Source organism: Lepidochelys olivacea (assembly GCF_965140295.1).
Source record: "Lepidochelys olivacea isolate rLepOli2 genome assembly, chromosome: 5".
Classification (NCBI taxonomy): Eukaryota; Metazoa; Chordata; order Testudines; family Cheloniidae; genus Lepidochelys; species Lepidochelys olivacea.
This window is the reverse complement of record NC_140415.1, coordinates 98534678-98553668: the sequence shown is the minus strand read 5'-3', so window position 1 is coordinate 98553668 and position 18991 is coordinate 98534678. Positions and strand designations below refer to the sequence as shown.

The following is an 18991-nucleotide window of genomic DNA, read 5'->3' as shown; positions in this document are numbered from 1 at the left end:
AATACAGAGAAGATGTTGAGTGCACACAGAGTTGGAGTGCAGAGAAACTGGGGAAAAGAAAAGTATGTGTGTCAAGAGGGTCAGGGCTACAGCATTTAAAGGAAGGCAGAGGAAGTTGGTATTCTTCGTGTTGGGGAATGGGAGCTACTAGAAAACAAGAGTTGGGGGGAAGAGATGAGAGAGCTACAAAACGGAAAATGCATGGTTGCAGTCCCCGTCCGTCCCCCCACCCCCCCTTCCTCAGTTCTTGTCAACTGCTGGAAATGGCCCACCTTGATTATCACTACAGAAGGTCCCCCACCCCCACCCCCACCCCCTCCTGCTGGTATTAGCTCATCTTAAGTGATCACTCTCCTTACAGTGTGTATGGTAACATCCATTGTTTCATGTTCTCTGTGTATATAAATCTCCCCACTGTATTTTCCACTGAATGCATCCAATGAAGTGAGCTGTAGCTCACGAAAGCTTATGCTCAAATAAATTGGTTAGTCTCTAAGGTGCCACAAGTCCTCCTTTTCTTTTTGCGAATACAGACGAACAGGACTGCTACTCTGAAACCTGTCAAAATAGTATAGTGGCAATATTGGGGACCTGATTATTTCACCACTGCATTCCAACACATCACTGTCAAGGAGAGTTGTTTTACGTAACAGCAACATACCTGGGCCTTAGAACTGCAGGAGCTTTAGGTCCATGTATTGAAAGATTTGGGGAGAGCCTGGGTGGTGGAGAACGGAAGCAGTAGAGGATGGTAATGGCTGAAAGTTGTTTCAGGGCTAGTTGGGTCCAAGAAATGATGGCAGGAAGCCATAGGTAAGAAAAGACTCTGAAAAGTAATTCAGAATGAAATCCTCTGCCTCTCCCCTCACTCCCACTGCTCCCCAACTTTCTGACACTCCCTCTCCCCGCGGCTAGCCCGCTGCTTCCACCCTCCTGCCGCACCGCTCCCTTCTTAGCGCCCGGCGGGGAGCGGGGGCCCGGCGGGCGGTGTCCCTGCGGCGCTGCATTGAAGGGAGGGTGCAACCCAGGCGCCGGGAGGATCCGAAGGGCGTGGAGAGGCTGCTGGACTTTCTCAGTTTTGCTCCAGGACAGGTGAGTTTGTGGGAGTTTCCTGGGAGAACAGAGCTAGATTTCAAAGCAACCGTAGCGGAGGGTTTCCAGCACCGGATTCCTGGCCGGAGCTGGGCTGTTTCAGCTCTCACTGCGCAGGCGAGGGACCTGAAGCCTCACTCGCTGGAGAGAGACAACCTCCCCTCTCCCAAAACATCCCCAGGCCCCATGATAGACTAAGTCTGAAGCAGATTTTAAACCATCTCCTTGTTCCAAGGAAGCATTTTGCAGTGCCCGAGTGAGACATTTTAAATCTCAATCAGATATGTTGTTTTTAAAATATCATTGATTAAAATTCACAGCCCTGAACAGATGGCCTTACATTTTATACAAGAGTCCTCAAACAAGAAGCGAACGTATTTCCCTTCTGATCAGCTAGTAAACAACACATGTGGGAAGTGCTCCAGGACTTATTCTAGGAATTGCAAAGCGAGTGAAGGCTTCCAATAATTAACTAGACTTCAGGGGACCCAGTAGGGAAACTTAAAAACACATCCCATGGAACTAGCCACAAAAGGTATGTAATAGCCTCTTCCCCAAAATTCAGGGACTCAAAGTCCTGGGAGAGTAAACTGAAGAGAAAACAATTACATATTTTGTTGTCATGGGAAATCTTAGAAGTTTTGCAAAAGCAACATCAGTGAATCATTCCTCTTCAGAAATGCATGTTTAAGGCTCTCTGAGCATGTGTATTTTTTGTGATTGTATTTGTGCTGGTTCCATATTAGTTGGGCATGCACTAATAATGGGACAATGAGATTACAGTTGACCTGCCAAGAAACCTCTAAAAGTATTGTAAAAAAAATCACTATTTTCAGCATTATGAATTTTGGTGCATAAAGTAAAACTAGAATATAAAATATTTTATGACTGTAACCCTTCTGCCAGGCCAACTTGATAGCAGCAAGGGCCGGGTTCAATACACAGGGGTTCCCTCTCATTAAAGCAAATGCAAAACTGGCTCGAGCCCCCACCCAGTGACCTGGGAAAATCTTACACACCCCCTGGGCGCCTCAAGGAGGCAATACTTCCCCTCTCGCAAGCACAGAGTCTTGGTGTAGTAGAGAATCTTTAATAACATGAGGCAAACAACATCAGCATTAAATTGGGGAAACACCACAACTAGTGTTCATTAACCAAACCATGAACACTGACCCACCCCAGAAAATTTGGGCCACATCCTTTCCCTCAGGCTCTTGAGTCCCAGAACCCAAACGTCTCTTGAGTCCAGCAATCCACTAATCGCCCAAAGTCCAAAAAAAGTCCAGCCCCGGAGTTCAAAAGTTCACCTGCAGAGTGTTACTCCCCAATCTGGCTAAAATGTGCCTGGGTGTGGGGGAAAGAGGTAAGGGGCACCTTACGTGTCCTGAAGCTGACTGCCCCACAGGGCTCTGCTCCGCTCCACCACGACCGGCTCCGCTCTGCACAGCTCACCGTCTCACGACCGGCTCCGCTCAGCTCGCCGTCTCACGAACACACCGCTGTCTCACGACCGGCTCCAGACAGCTCGCCGTCTCACGAACACACCGCTGTCTCACGACCGGCTCCGGACAGCTCGCCGTCTCACGAACACACCGCTGTCTCACGACCGGCTCCGCTCAGCTCGCCGTCTCACGAACACACCGCTGTCTCACGACCGGCTCCGCTCAGCTCGCCGTCTCACGAACACACTGCTGTCTCACGACCGGCTCCGCTCAGCTCGCCGTCTCACGAACACACTGCTGTCTCACGACCGGCTCCACTGCACACTAGAACTTCCGGCTCCCCCCTACTTGACACAGTGCTCAGTGATTTCAGCTCTCAGTGATTTCAGCTCATAGTAGTGGGAGCCTTAGTGCTGGTGCACTATAAGGCTGAAGTGAATTCAGCACAATACCTGTAACAAAACTCTTAATAGACCCAAAATTAGCTCTGACATTCCACAGTGGAGAGAGACAGAGGTGCAATTGGTGCTTCAGGCCCTCACAAAAGGGGCCTACACCACCAGGCACTAATACCTGTCTCAAGTCTCTCTCAATTCACAGAGTTTTGGAACCCATGTCCCTTGCCTAGTGAGTGCTACTCAGTTGATGGTGAGTCCTCCATCATAACAAAAAGGCCAAGTACAGTTCCAAGCACAGTTCCCATAATCAGGGTACTAACAATTTATTCTTCCCGCCCCAATAACAGAGACACTGGGGATCCCACAGCAGCCAAAGTGACGATTTGGGCAGTTATGTCCTCATTCTAGGCAGGGTGGGTGTGCCTATGCAAATGAGATCAGCCCCTGAAGTTCTTTTCCACAACTTGCCACACCTCACCACCAGATGTCAGGGTGGAGCCCACCCTGTCTCTGCTTACATGACTATCAAAACCACCTTGGTTTCTTTTTCTGAATTTCATTTTGATTTAAAGTAGCAAGAAATACTGCAAATATCATCTAAGGGTTCTGTGTGACTATCATCTGTGCAAACTTTGTGCTGCAAATTAATTACTACATCTTCATCAGTAAGGTGCTAAGTGAATACTTTAGTGTGTGTTACTTTATGATCAGTCTTTTAGTGAGAGGCTAGCAGCTCTGGGCCAGATTTTGGCTTGTTCTTGTGTGCAAGGGTGGGATATGCACCTAAAGAGTTCCCTTCCTCTTGTATCCCAGCTCAGGGGCCAGCCACAGTCTGGCTGGGGGAGCACAGGCATTGTATGAGGCTAGCACTAACTTTCCTAGAGTCAAGATGAATAAAGGGTTGTCACTTTGCCCCTCCTCTGCATGGGAGGTCTTGTCAAAGTAAGGCAGATCATGGAATCATAGAATATCAGGGTTGGAAGGGACCTCAGGAGGTCATCTAGTCCAACCCCCTGCTCAAAGCAGGGCCGATCCCCAATTAAATCATCCCAGCCAGGGCTTTGTCAAGCCTGACCTTAAAAACCTCTAAGGAAGGAGATTCCACCACCTCCCTAGGTAACGCATTCCAGTGTTTCACCACCCTTCTAGTGAAAAAGTTTTTCCTAATATCCAACCTAAATCTCCCCCACTGCAACTTGAGACCATAACTCCTTGTTCTGTCATCTGCTACCACTGAGAACAGTCTAGAGCCATCCTCTTTGGAACCCCCTTTCAGGTAGTTGAAAGCAGCTATCAAATCCCCCCTCATTCTTCTCTTCCATAGACTAAACAATCCCAGTTCCCTCAGCCTCGCCTCATAAGTCATGTGTTCCAGTCCCCTAATCATTTTTGTTGCCCTCCACTGGACTCTTCCCAATTTTTCCACATCCTTCTTGTAGTGTGGGGCCCAAAACTGGACACAGTACTCCAGATGAGGCCTCACCAGTGTCGAATAGAGGGGAACGATCACGTGCAATGCCCCTACTTATACATCCCAAAACTGGACACAGTACTCCAGATGAGGCCTCACCAGTGTCGAATAGAGGGGAACGATCACGTGCAATGCCCCTACATATACATCCCAAAACTGGACACAGTACTCCAGATGAGGCCTAACCAGTGTCGAATAGAGGGGAACGATCACGTAGCAATGCCCCTACTTATACATCCCAAAATCCATTGGCCTTCTTGGCAACAAGGGCACGCTGTTGACTCATATCCAGCTTCTTGTCCACTGTAACCCCTAGGTCCTTTTCTGCTGCCGAGCCATTCAGTCCCTAGTCTGTAGCGGTGCATTGGATTCTTCCGTCCTAAGTGCAGGACTCTGCACTTGTCCTTGTTGAACTTCATCAGATTTCTTTTGGCCCAATCCTCCAATTTGTCTAGGTCCCTTTGTATCCTATCCCTACCCTCCAGCGTATTTACCTCTCCTCCCAGTTTAGTGTCATCTGCAAACTTGCTGAGGGTGCAATCCACACCATCCTCCAGATCATTTATGAAGATATTGAACAAAACCGGCCCCAGGACTGACCCTTGGGGCACTCCACTTGATACCAGCTGCCAACTAGACATGGAGCCATTGATCACTACCCGTTGAGCCCGACAATCTAGCCAGCTTTCTATCCACCTTATAGTCCATTCATCCAGCCCATACTTCTTTAACTTGCTGGCAAGAATACTATGGTAGACCATGTCAAAAGCTTTGCTAAAGTCAAGGAACAACACATCCACTGCTTTCCCCTCATCCACAGAGCCAGTTATCTCGTCATAGAAGGCAATTAGATTAGTCAGGCATGACTTGCCCTTGGTGAATCCATGCTGACTGTTCCTGATCACTTTCCTCTCCTCTAAGTGCTTCAGAATTGATTCCTTGAGGACCTGCTCCATAATTTTTCCATGGACTGAGGTGAGGCTGACTGGCCTATAGTTCCCAGGATCCTCCTTCTTCCCTTTTTTAAAGATGGGCACTACATTAGCCTTTTTCCAGTCGTCCGAGACCTCCCCCGATCGCCATGAGTTTTCAAAGATAATGGCCAATGGCTCTGCAATTACATCCACCAACTCCTTTAGCACTCTCGGATGCAACGCATCTGGCCCCATGGACTTGTGCATGTCCAGCTTTTCTAAATAGTCCCGAACCACTTCTTTCTCCACAGAGGGCTGGTCACCTCCTCCCCATGCTGTGCTGCCCAGTGCAGTAGTCTGGGAGCTGACCTTGTTCGTGAAGACAGAGGCAAAAAAAGCATTGAGTACATTAGCTTTTTCCACATCCTCTGTCACTAGGTTGCCTCCCTCATTCTGTAAGGGGCCCATACTTTCCTTGACTTTCTTCTTGTTGCTAACATATGTGAAGAAACCCTTCTTGTTACTCTTAACGTCTCTTGCTAGCTGCAGCTCCAGGTGTGATTTGGCCTTCCTGATTTCACTCCTGCATGCCCGAGCAATATTTTTATACTCATCCATGGTCATTTGTCCAATCTTCCACTTCTTGTAAGCTTCTTTTTTGTATTTAAGATCAGCAAGGATTTCACTGTTAAGCCAAGCCGGTCTCCTGCCATATTTACTATTCTTTCTACACATTGGGATGGTTTGTCCCTGTAACCTCAATAAGGATTCTTTAAAATACAGCCAGCTCTCCTGGACTCCTTTCCCCCTCATGTTATTCTCCCAGGGGATCTTGCCCATCAGCTCCTTGAGGGAGTCAAAGTCTGCTTTTCTGAAGTCCAGGGTCAGTATTCTGCTGCTTTCCTTTCTTTCTTGTGTCAGGATCCTGAACTTGACCATCTCAAGCTGTATATTGATCTCCTGCTACAATATACAGTGGCCCCAAGTCTCAAAAGCAACACTGGCTGAAATAGCCAGACTTCTTCCTGGAGTAGTCACTGCCACCTGAAGGTAGTCCCTGCCCCCAACCCCATACTCTGCTACAGATCTATTGCTTTAAAGCATGGACTCTTAACTGAGGCTTGTGATCCCAGACTGTGACCATCCTGCCCTTCCTATATTGCTAAAGGGAAGAAGAGGAGGTCTAAATGAGATCCCAGCTAAACAGGGAATGTCATGGTATGCAGAATGGGGGGTCACGTTATGGAAAACACGGAGACTCTTTGCCTTAAAGCGATCATCTAGCCCCATATATTTTTGGTTTAAAATTAGACACATTCAATACACAGCATTAGAGTTTTCCTCAGGCTCTTGTGTTTGTGTGGGTGAGGAGCACAAGGGGGAGAGGTTGGGGCTATTTAATTGGCCTCATATTAGTTAATTCATGTGTGTGTCAAGGTCTGATCTGAGACATCCTGCATATTGTATTCACTTTATTCTCTGCTCTAGAATTCTGTAGTCTCCAAGTTGTGAAAACAAAAGAAAAACGGGTGCCTGGTTTTATTGCCATGTAAATTAGACACTGAAACGGAATTAAATAAGTCTATTAAATGTAAGAAAATGCTGCTGTGAAGTGTTTCAATTTATGTTGCTATATTTCCCACCTCTATTCAAGTGCACATTTTAACTTCAAGTCATAGTTAAGAACCTGCTGAAATACTTTCCAGGTAGAGATACTTTTTTTGCTATTTTAGTTAATGCTAGTGATTAAGGCTTCCAATATTTTTTCTCTTAGGTGTTTTTATTTCTGGAAATGATGTTTGAGGCAAAGATTTCCCTTTCAGAAGTGATGGCTGCCCTCTTTACTATGATATTCATTTTAATTTCTGTAAGAATAATAGGTAATATGACCAGAAAGCACATCCTCCCTCCAGGTCCATGGTCATTACCAATTGTGGGGAACCTGCTTCAGCTTGGAGAGCATCCTCACCTTTCATTTATCCAAATGAGGAAAAAATATGGGGACATGTTTCTCCTAAAGCTGAGGATGGTACCTGTTGTGGTGGTGAATGGTCCAGATACAGTGAAACAAGTGTTACTTAGAGATGGAGAGGGTTTTGTTGGCAGGCCCAAGATGTACACCTTTTCTTTCTTTGCTGATGGAAAAAGTCTATCATTTTCTGTAGAATATGGAGAGAGCTGGAAACGCCACAAGAAAATTGCCAGTAAAGCTTTAAGATCCTTTTCGAAGTCAGAAGCCAAAACCTCTACTTGCTCTTGTCTTCTGGAAGAGCACGTATGTGCAGAAGCTTCAGCACTGGTGAAAATGTTCCTGGAGCTCTCCTTAGAGAAAGGTGCCTTTGACCTCACTGGTATTACCACTTGTACTGTTGCAAACGTTGTCTGCGCCCTGTGCTTTGGCAAAAGGTATGAATACAACGAAGAGTTTCTTAGCATGATTAGGATCAATGCAGATTTTCTAAAAGCCACAAGTGTTGTTAACCCAGCTGATTTTATACCCTGGTTTCGTTACCTTCCAATCCCTGCTATGAAGGCTGCCCAGGGGTTTTATGAAGTCTTAAATAACTTCATTGCACAACGAGTAGAAGAACATTATACCACATATGATAAGGTGAGGCTTCAAAACTATAGACCAATAACAGCAGTTTTGTAATGAGTATTCTCTATTGCTGCTAGGTAGAGAATCTGCACAAGTAAGATCTGGGTCCAAAGTTGAATTTTTATGGCTCTGTTTAAAATGCTGACATGATTATCTGCTCGTACACTGGTTTTATGCTGGCATAGCTCCTTTAAAATTAACGGAATTAAGCCTAAATTTGGTATAACAGAGCAGAGGATCAGGCCCACTGATCTATACAAACTTTTCATAAAAGCTGGAAATTAATTCAGCAACTCTTAGCATGTGATACAGGCCAGGACTAATGGGAAGGCTACAGAAACCTGTCAAGACAGAAATAGTTAAGAGCTGTACTGAGGAATCTCTCACTTCATCCTAGAAGTATAAGCCCATACAAAGGAAATGAAATCAGCGTGAAAACAAATGTGCTTGGGAGCTGATATTTTAATTCCAGAAGAAAAATTTCCATGAGGCCACTTCTACCAACCACTAAATACATAACAACAACCACCACCACCACCGCCATTTTAAAAAGTTCCCCGCAAACCTGATGTCTGATTCTTCTAGGGAGATATGTTTAAAGGAAATAGTTAGCAACATTTACAGGATTATTTTTTAAAGTTCTTCACAATGAAGAGTTTTGGTCCTGAATAATGTAAGGACCTGATTCTCCTATCAGTTGCACTGGGTTTACAGCACTGGACCCAGTTCCATGAAATTCAGTGGTGATACTCCGGGTGGGTGGGTGGGTAGGTAGGTAGGTGTGTGTGTGAGAGAGAGAGAGAGAGAGAGGAAAAAAAAACCCAAAAAAAACCCCATACCCTACACAGGCTCCTGGACATTCCTTAAACGTTATTGTGGGGAAATTTCTTGAGTCTTTACTCAGTTAAATCCCATTTACTTCAATAAGAGATTAGCCTGAGTAAAAGAAGGAGCAAGGACAGAGGTCTGGGTTCCTCCTCCCTTCCTGGTTGTCTGTAGTGAGGCTCCATTCTTCTGCCACAGCTCCTCTTATCCCATTCTGCAGCCTGTCAGCACAGCTCCCCTGGCCATGATTTCCCACCATGAGGGGTTCTAAAGAAAATTTAATACAGTTCCATTATAATTCAGCTTGGCAGAATTTAATTTTTTATAATTGTGACACATTGATTTTTTAAGCAGTTTTGATTATCTATTTAAATTTTCAGAATTGCACAAAATTATGGGTTTTAAGCATCTTTTTGAATTTTTATCTATTTGAATTTTCACAGTTATGGGAGATTATGGAGGTGGGCTGAATCAGCCAATAATTATTCAATGACAATAGACGTTGAGATGTACAAAGTTAAAGTTCTATAACCATTAAAACACACATTGTTAACACCACATGTCAAAATATACAAAGTAAATATCCTTAAATTAAACTCTAATGTTCTCAAGGAACATTTTTCTTACTTTGCCTGTCTGTACATTTCAATTATTATTAATGGACTTTTTCTTTATTGGTTTGTATGTGTTTGATGTTTACTGATTTTAAAAAAAATCTAATCTTTCCAAGCCTAATCATAATACAGCTCCACTGTAATACAACCCCCATTTTGCTGTTGGTTCCTTGCAAGACTGCTGAGGTGATGACAGTATCTCCCACAGCTAAATTCCCAGCCCACCTTTGCCCCTGCCTGCTCTCTTCCTACCCCTGGGCAGACAAAGGCAAGATCCATTAGTGGAAGACCCTTCTTTGGGTGGATCAGTAGCACAGTACTTCAGGATTTGGCCCCATGCTTTTTATAATGAAGAGTGGCATGGATATTTTCAAAGACATGAAGGGCAGTTAGACAGTGAAGTTCTTCTAGAGTAAATCTACAGATTTTTATTATTTCTGTCCCTCATTTTACCAAGTAATTTCTTATTAAACAAGCACTCAGACTAATTCAATTATCTTGATTTTTCCATTTCAGGAGTAATCAAATAAAAAGACCTTTCTGTTTCTACTAGTAAGTAGTACATATTTTCCGGCAACAATTGATAGAATGGTGTCAGATTTTGATGCCAGTGTAAATACAGTGTAACTCTATTGATTGAATGGCATTACTCTGGAGTTACAGAATGTAAATGAGAGCAGAACCTGGACCATGATTTTTTGAGCTACTACTGACTGGTAGCTTAATTTTCTTCTGCAGAAATATACAGAGGTCAGTTCTTTTCTAAGATAAATTGCCATGTGTCATGACAAATATTTTAAAAAATATTAACTGTACTTGCGAGAATAGTTTTAGCAGGAATTTCCAAGATTCATGAAGATACATGCTCTGTGCATCTCAGGTTAGAATACTACTGGTTACAGAATGTTGTGTTAAAAATGGTGGATGAAAATATGTCATTTTTGTTTCCTTTTAGAATCATCTCAGAGACATTACTGATGCTCTAATAAGTATAAGCAATGACAAAAGAAATGATGGAAGAGCTCCACCCTTCTCTAATGATAAAATAATAAGTACTGTGAATGACATCTTTGGAGCTGGTAGGTATTTAAAAAAAAAAATCCAACCAACCTTTTAAACACCACTTTTGGGAGATTTTCAGTGTACTTCAACAGGTATGTATTCTGGGCCTGATTTTTCTCCCATGTATATCAGTTTTATACCAATGCAACGTCATTGACTCCCTGGCCAATATAAGAGGAGAATCAGGTCTTATGTTTCGTGAGTGTGTGTGTGTGTGTGTTTAATCCTATTTTTATTAAAGTAGCATTCTGGTTACCCATTTATTTTGCAGGGTTTGATACAGGATCAACATGTCTATTTTGGATCTTCCTATATTTGGTAAACAACCCAGACATTCAGAAAAAAATTCAAGAAGAAATTGGTAAAGTATTTACCTTTTCAAAAAATGAAGCCCCGTGTCATTTTCATGAAGCACATTAAACATTCAAATTTTTTTCTTTGAAGATGGAAAGATTGGACTCAGGTCACCAAGATTTGATGGCAGGAAAGATTTGCATTATACAGAAGCTTTCATAAGTGAAATCTTAAGGCACACTTCATTTATACCATTTACCATTCCTCACTGGTAAGAAGCAAAACACAAAAGTTTATTTCTGTCTAAATAAAATTAGTTGTAGAAATAATTATCAGGCTTTCTTTCTGAATTTGAGATTGAAATCTCAATTTGTCTATTTTTCCACTACAGGCAAGGTGAAATACGTGAAGGAAATTAAGGAATTCTAATACTGTTATGACAGTACATCAGGCAAAGCTTAAAAGGAACACCAGATACTCAGCTGGTGTCAATTCATGGAGCTCCATGGAAGTAAAATAGAACTGCACCTATTTACATCAGCTGTCTTCATGTTATACCATAGACATTAAGGGCCTGATTCTGATCTCATTTATACCAGTGTACATCAAGAGTAACTCAAGTCAGTTGTGTTACACCAGTGTCAATAGGTGTGAAATCAGATTAGGCCTTTGGTTTGCAGGAACAGTTTGCTGTCATAGATGAAGGGGATCAAGTCTGCTGCCTTGTGACATCGTCTAACATTCAGTAACACAAAGTACGATCATCAAACTCATTAGATGTAAGCAAGGGATAAGAAAAAGGATTATTATTTTGTTCCCTGAATGTTCAGATAATCAGCATATGTTGATATGATACATTTTCCTTTTCTAGTGCGATGAAAGAAACTATTCTCAATGGGTACCTCATTCCCCAAGACACCTGTATCTTTGTTAATATGTATCAAGTAAATCATAATGAGTAAGTATCCGCCAATTTTGTTTATATGTTTCATAATGACATTTGGTACTTTATTATAATCAGTATTTTCACTATGTTTATAAAATGTTAACTTGTGTTCCCTTGGACACACTGCATACATTGTACATTACTATTTTATATCTATACAAGGATAATGCAGTTCTCATTCTCCTCAGAACAGTTTGTGAAGATGATTGGAACAGAAGCAGCCATTTGGAAACAGATCATTGGGCCATCTAGCACAGTATCCTGTCTCTAACAGTGGCCAATACCAGATTCTCCCTGGAAAAGCCCCAAAATGCACCTTATCAATGTATAGTATTGGGTGATTATTTCCAGACTCCAGCTGTCAAACAAAGCCTGATAACTGTAGTAATTTTAGCCTAGATAGTGCAACTGCCCATGTTTTTTCTTATTCTTATAAAGGTAGAGTCTAAATCCTCAGCCGAGGCTAAAGAGTTCTCAGCGGGATGGTAGGGTGGGTTTTGGCCACTGATACATGCCTCTAATCCTGGGGCTATTTGGCTGGGCACTGGCACAACTCAAGGCTGCTCTGTTTCACACCAGCTATCTATGGCCTAAGAAGTCAGTCCAGCAGCTGGGAATCATTGGGGCACAGGGACATCCTAGCCACACCCATCCCTGTCCCTGCGGTGCCTCTATTCTACCTAAGGAGTACCCAAATGCAGAGTTAAACTAGCTTTAGGACTGGTTTTCACCAGCTAAATAAGCAGGAGGTCTGATCCACTTCATGCTTTACCTGCTATGGCCCTGAATCTGATCTCACTGAAACAGAATTTACCCCACTGTAATCCTGCTGATTTTACTGGACTTTCTCCTCCTTTATGCTGGCATCAGTGAGAGCAGAGGCAGGCTCCATTTGTTAATCATTATCTGAGGGAGGGAACATCTCTGCCAGGTTCTCTTTGTGCAGTTTCCTTCCAATTTGTTCTGTCAGTGAAGTAGGGATCCCCACATTGTGATCTTCAGGTAACCAGGACCACCCATTTGGAGGTTCTGTGCCTCTGCATTGGGCTGTTACTTTTCCACTGCAGTCTCTAAAGGGTGCAGGCAGATATAGCATGCGTCCCTCCAGCACTGTTCACTACTCTCAAGGTTCACCCATTGGACAGCCCTCTTTAGAATCTAGTCCATGCATGGATCAAGGGAGTACAGTTGAGTCATGAGTGACGAAACAAAATTCCATTTCATGATCTCTTTACATAATCCTGGGAATTTTTGAGAAAAACAATGCAAATTTCATTTTGACTTATTCAAGAACTCAGATGCTCTGGTTGGCCATAAGCAAATTCATTCACTTAGAAGTACAAGCTCTGTATTTCTGTCTTTGTTTTCTGTACATGTGATACTCTGTAAGGGCTTCTAAAAATTAATTTCTTTTTGCCATAGAACATTATGGGAAAATGCCGATTTGTTTAGACCAGAGAGATTTCTGAATGAAAACGGTGAACTCGACAAAAGCCTCATTGAAAAAGTTTTGGTTTTTGGAATGGGAATAAGAAAGTGTTTAGGAGAAGATATAGCTTGTAATGAGATTTTTATTATTCTCACCACCATTTTGCAACAGCTGAAGCTTGAGAAATGCCTTCAAGACCACCTAGATTTGACCCCAGTGTATGGATTATTCATGAAACCTAAACCATACCAAATTCAAGTGGCACTGCGCACCTGAACAGTGCGTCTGGAGAAGCTGCACTTCAGAACATAATTATCACTCTGTAAATTAGTGTAGGGAAATCCATTATCCACAGTGCAGGTTATCCTTTACCTAAGCTACTGGAGTGCATTTTTTAATGAAAGGTGTAGAACAATAAACACAATCTCTTAAATCACCTTCTCTCTGATTGTGCTAATCAGTTAACTGCAGGTTATGTTATTGTGAACTCTGTGAAAAAGCTGAATTAATTTTTGTTTGTAACTGACTATTTTAGTGCACCTCTTCTCACTAATTTCCTAAAATAAAAAGTTTAAAAATACTTTTTGGTTTTAATTAAGAAAGTTAGTGGTTATGTTCAGTGAAATCTTCCCCCACATGGAAATATTCCATGTTCCCTCTGACTAATGTCTCTTTTATTTCATTGCCTTAAACTGGAAGATTCTTATAGTTGCATGAAGTGTTTTTAAACTAGGGCAATCTACAAGGACATTTCAGTATATAAAAAACATAACTGAATCTGTCTTAGCTGTCAAGGTGTCATAATATTTTCTGCGTGATACAGTCAGTTGCCGTTTTGGCATGAAGAGGCCAAACTCTGGATCCCAAGCCAAAGCCCAAGTAAATAGACCTTGCACAAGTGGTCTGCACTGTGGCCTGAAATGATCTCCCCAGGCAGTGAAGCACCCGTGTAGCAACTCTGCAGCTGTTACTACAGCCCTTGAGCTGCAGTAGCAGCTACATTCACTGTGCCATCACTTACCCTCCCATCTGGTTAATCTTGCTCAGTTCCAGACTTTGATACAAAATACTGTAGCAGCCAGGCCTTGAAGCAGCACATGAGCTCAGTAAGATCCCTTTGACCGGGAATCCTTCAGGAACACCACATTCGCTGAGGAGGATCTGGGAATTCTGATATATAGGACATTTAACTCATTCTTTCAAAACCTGAATCATTCCCATATACACCCACCTTGCCTCCCAGCCCAGGACCAAGTGTGAAGGAAGGGGAGGCTTCCTTGTGGTTGTGTTAAGGCTTTGTGTGGTTAAATTCTTTTTCACTGACTCTGTGAGAAACTAGTGTTAGCAAATTGGTCAGAAACTCACTACAGCAGTTCCCCACACCAAATAAGGAGAAGAAGCCTTAGATGGTGGTCGTTACACCAAGTAAACAACTAGAACAGCTGCCAGAAGGGGCCAGGGAGTTGTGTACAACAACATAGCATGCAAGGCTATAGGGCAGATCTGCCAGGTGCATTTGTTTTGGGATCATTAGCATCAGCTTCACTTCACAAGCAGGAAGGGGAAAATGGATGCATTCCAGGCTGAGGCATAGCCTGGCTGACAATTTAATCACTGCAGTAAGAGAAAGAAAGCACTGGAGGCAGACAGCTCATTGGGAGCTAAAGTAGCATAAAGAGGGGCAGCAGGAACTCCATCTTAAGTATTGTATGGCCCCCAACCCATAATCTTCAATGCATTTGTCCTGTGCCACAGGGAAATGCTATTATCCCAGTTACATACAGAGACCTGAGGTAGAGAGAGGCTAAGTGACTTGCCCATACTCACACAAGCAATCTGTGGTAGAGTAGGGATTTGAACCTATATCTCCTAAAGCTGAGGCCAGTGCAGTAACCACTGGACCATCCTTTTTCTCCAAAAGTAAAATGTAATGAAAGCATATGTGAAAATCAGTATTCTTAGTGGCTTCATAAAAGATCTGATCCAAATTCCAGGGAAGTCTCTCTATTGACTTTGGTGGCCCTTAAACTAGGCCCAAAGTAAGAAGGGAAGGGGGATGACTTGTGCTTATAAAATGTTTTGTTTGGAAGCTTAAGTGGTTCCTGGTTATAAGAAGTTAAAGAGAAGTTACAAGCTATCAGCTGCAGTCATTACTTTTAAGTTCATGTCTCACAAGTAATCACTCTCTCCTGCTGCTGCATGCTGAGAGAGGGAAGGCATGGACAATGGTTGTTTGCTTTTGTTGTCTAAATGTTTGACTTCTATTATTTCTGTGTTGTATTTTTAAAGTTGTTATAGAGCAGTGTAAGCACTTCAGCAGCAGGTAGCTGGTAAACTCTATTGTTACAGTAGCCATTATTTGCTGAAAATGAAAAATGAGATGGCCATTTTTATACCTGCCCAGTTGTAACAATAGAATCCTGTAATATAAAAGTATAAAATATTTTTGGTGTCCTATATAGAGGCTTAGAAGGATGCGGGGAGAGGAGTAGCTTTGAAATGGTAACAGGTCAGACCTCCTGGACCAATTTTGCATTAGACTTGGGCTAAACAGTAAATAATAGGGAAGTTACCATTTCTTTGCATAATGAAGTTTGCTCATGACCGTGTATTTTATTCTGCTGTACACAGAAAAAAATCAATGCGTGTTTAACGGGTAAGAGCTGCACATAGCGAGATGTGCCACAAATCCAAAATCTGCTCTGACTTGTGGCAGGGGACTGGCCTGTTGCAAAATTGAAAGAATTGACTTAAAGCCACCTTTTCCCCTTTCCCCACCCTCAGCAAAGTTGTCCCAAGTACTTCCTGACTTTACCTTCAGCAGTTTGTGTCCTTTATGCCATTCTTAAATAATTTTAATAAGGATTTTTCTTGTTCCAACTTCATGGGTTAGTGACTATGCCAGGAGTGCTCCTATAACATTTCCTGCTTAAATATGTGTGTGGTGGTGGTGATTAGCTCTGCTGAATCAGAAGAATTGGCATGTGCATCACTGAACGGTGAAAACACAGCAGCGCTCTTTTCAGCTGGAGAGTCTCTTTAGTTATTTATGTCCCCACACTTTCTTTCTCAGGCGCATTGCTTTAATGAATCGCATTATTAAGGATACTTACCCTGCTTGCTTCAGGTAACTAACAGAATAGCTTGGGGTGTTTTTTGTTTTGCATTCCCTTCCACTGAGTCTTACAGCAATACAGTGAGCTACTTCAGGAACTGGGGTTTTAAGAAAAACACCAAATATTGTAAATCAGGGCAGAGTTAAGATGGTGTGGACAACTTACCTTAATTGTTAATTTCCATGGGTTACTTACAAGGTTAATCTTAACTCTGAAGTTCCTGGCTTTTTAATGATGGTTGTATGGCTATCACCTCTCCTTAATAACCCCTGAAGTTAATGGTAGCATTAGTTTCCCCAGGGAAAAGAGGTCCTCTCCATCTATAGTTCAGAAATAAGCATATTTTTCCATTAATTATTTAATAGGTTTGTTTTCCTTCTTGTGTTTGGTAGCCTGCAATTTTACATGAAAGCGGTGGCATTTTACTTTCATCAGTTGATTTTTGCCATACTTGACATTTTCTATTATCAGAACAATTTTTACCCTTTTAACAAAATTGGTACCATTTTCATTTTTCTAACAGGCTTGATTCATCAGAAAAATGCATTCCCAAGGAAAGAATGGTAATAATGGAAGGCTGAAAAGGAAATTGTGAAATCTGCTCTTGTAAAGAATTAACAGAACAAGACAAGGGAAAGAACGTAAGGTATAACACAAGTAGGCCCATAATGGAGACTTGGGTCTCACAAAATATGGGGCTGCTTTCTTAGTTGATCTAAAAGTACACTGCTGCCTGCCTTAACTCATAGCTCTGATGAAGATGCTTCCTGTTCTCATTTCCACTAGTAGTGCCTTTAGAAGTTAACAAATCCAAAAATCATGCCAGTGTCATGGTCATCTAGTCTTTGGGGCATTCAGCAGATAGATAAGAGTAAGGATGTCCAATGTAAGCAGGGATGTTACACTTGAAAGTGCCTTCTCAATGTACCTGGCATGAGATCCTGCCTAAGTGAGAGGGAGCTGTTTTAGGAATACTTGCTGTAAGATAGATGTGTCAAAAAAATAAAAAAGGGGCCATAAGGACAGCTTTGCTGTTGGAAGTGCAGTAAGATAGGAGGAATGCAATTTGTCATTTTCCTACATCTTCCTTAAGACAGAGAGCTCTAGTGAGCACTCATGGTTTTTATATTGGGAAGGTTAAAAAAAAAAAACCCCTCTAATAAATGAGATATAACCCTGCAGTAAATTGCAGAGTACTTTGCATACAAAAGGTAAAAGGCCCGTGGGTGAGTGTGTGTATACACCTTAGTGTTTTAGTCTTGGCTGAGAAATTGTGTGATATCCAAGTAGTCCCAATCAAGCTGTTTATTAGACTGAGGAAAGGAGACCACTTTCTACAATGTGTTTTCATATACGAGTAGTTCTGATGGCCTAAGGAAGTGATTCCTGTAAAATAAGTGTCTGAGCCTGTACTGTAGCCCCATCTGCTGGGTGCTGTTAAAACATAGCTCCTTACACCTTAAGAAAAGGAGTACTTGTGGCACCTTAGAGACTAACCAATTTATTTGAGCATGAGCTTTCGTGAGCTACAGCTCACTTCATCGGATGAAAGCTCACAAAAGCTCATGCTCAAATAAATTGGTTAGTCTCTAAGGTGCCACAAGTCCTCCTTTTCTTTTTGCGAATACAGACTAACACGGCTGTTACTCTGAAACCTGTCCTTACACCTTGAGGTTCAGTAAGAAATAAACAGTCTACCAGTCAAAGTCACAGACACTTCACTACATCGAGAGCGATTGATTCTGTGCTATCATATGTTGTGGAAGCCTGCAGCTGTAAATCTTATAATGGAATGAATAGATGACAACTAAAAAGCAAAATACTAACATCTGTAATATTATATAAAACATATCAACATATTTACTTTTGTTAAAATCCAGATTTAACCCACACTGACAGTAGCCGAGCATTTCTACAAAGATGTTAATTAATTCACTTTTTAGCTACTAAAGGACCACAACATTTTGTACTTTACTGCAGCTGAGCCAACAGTTGTAGCATGAACTGATGACTTGGGTGCTGCAAGAATCAGTGTGAAGTTCTGCCATATTTCCACCATAGCTATGCCAGCATAACCCTACAGTGTACATGCACCTATAGCAATGGAAGGGGTATTTCTGTTGCTGTAGGAACACCACCTCCCTAGCAGCGGTTACACCGGGGGTTAGGTTGGCTTATCTATGACAGTGGCTCTCAATCTTTCCAAACTACCACACTCCTTTCAGGAACATGAATCGTCTTGTGTACCCCCAAGTTAGCCTCACTTAAAAATGACTTGCTTACAAAATCAGACATAAAAATACAAAAGTGTCACAGCATACTATTATTGAAAATTTGCTTACTATCTCATTTTTACCAAATAATTATAAAATAAATCAACTGGAATATAAATATTGTACTTACATTTCAATATATAGAGCAGTATAAACAAATCAGTCAGTATGACATTTTAGTTTGTACTGACTTTGCTAGTCCTTTTTCTGTAGCCTGTTGTAAATGTGGCAAATATCTAGATGAGTTGATGTACCCCCTGGAAGACCTCTGCATACCCACAGGGATACGATACTCAGAGATGAGCAATGTAGGTAGGTTGATCTAAATTTTAAGTGTAGACCAGGCCTTCTTTAATGCCTTCGCTCATGCTCATGATAAAAGGGCTAGCTGCATTCAAAAGTTGGGCAACAATTCACAGTTTGTTCATTTAACCTTTTTTCTGTTTATGAACTATCCACAAGCCACTCATTTTCTCCCTGAATTTATTCAAGAGTCAAAATCAGTAATTCAGTAAA

General features: G+C 42.1%; 1 protein-coding gene across 1 annotated transcript; it reads left to right on the top strand.

Moving 5' to 3' along the window:
• Positions 1–796: 796 nt before the first annotated feature.
• Positions 797–13523, top strand: LOC311520584 (cytochrome P450 1A4-like; the record flags this gene model as incomplete). Its single annotated transcript, XM_084628139.1, has 8 exons — positions 797–813; positions 1013–1092; positions 7483–7928; positions 10311–10434; positions 10689–10778; positions 10862–10982; positions 11583–11669; positions 13080–13523. The coding sequence occupies 8 exons, from the start codon at positions 797–799 to the stop codon at positions 13360–13362; spliced, it is 1248 nt and encodes a 415-aa protein (XP_084484265.1). The 3' UTR covers positions 13363–13523.
• Between the last annotated feature and the right edge of the window lie 5468 nt (positions 13524–18991).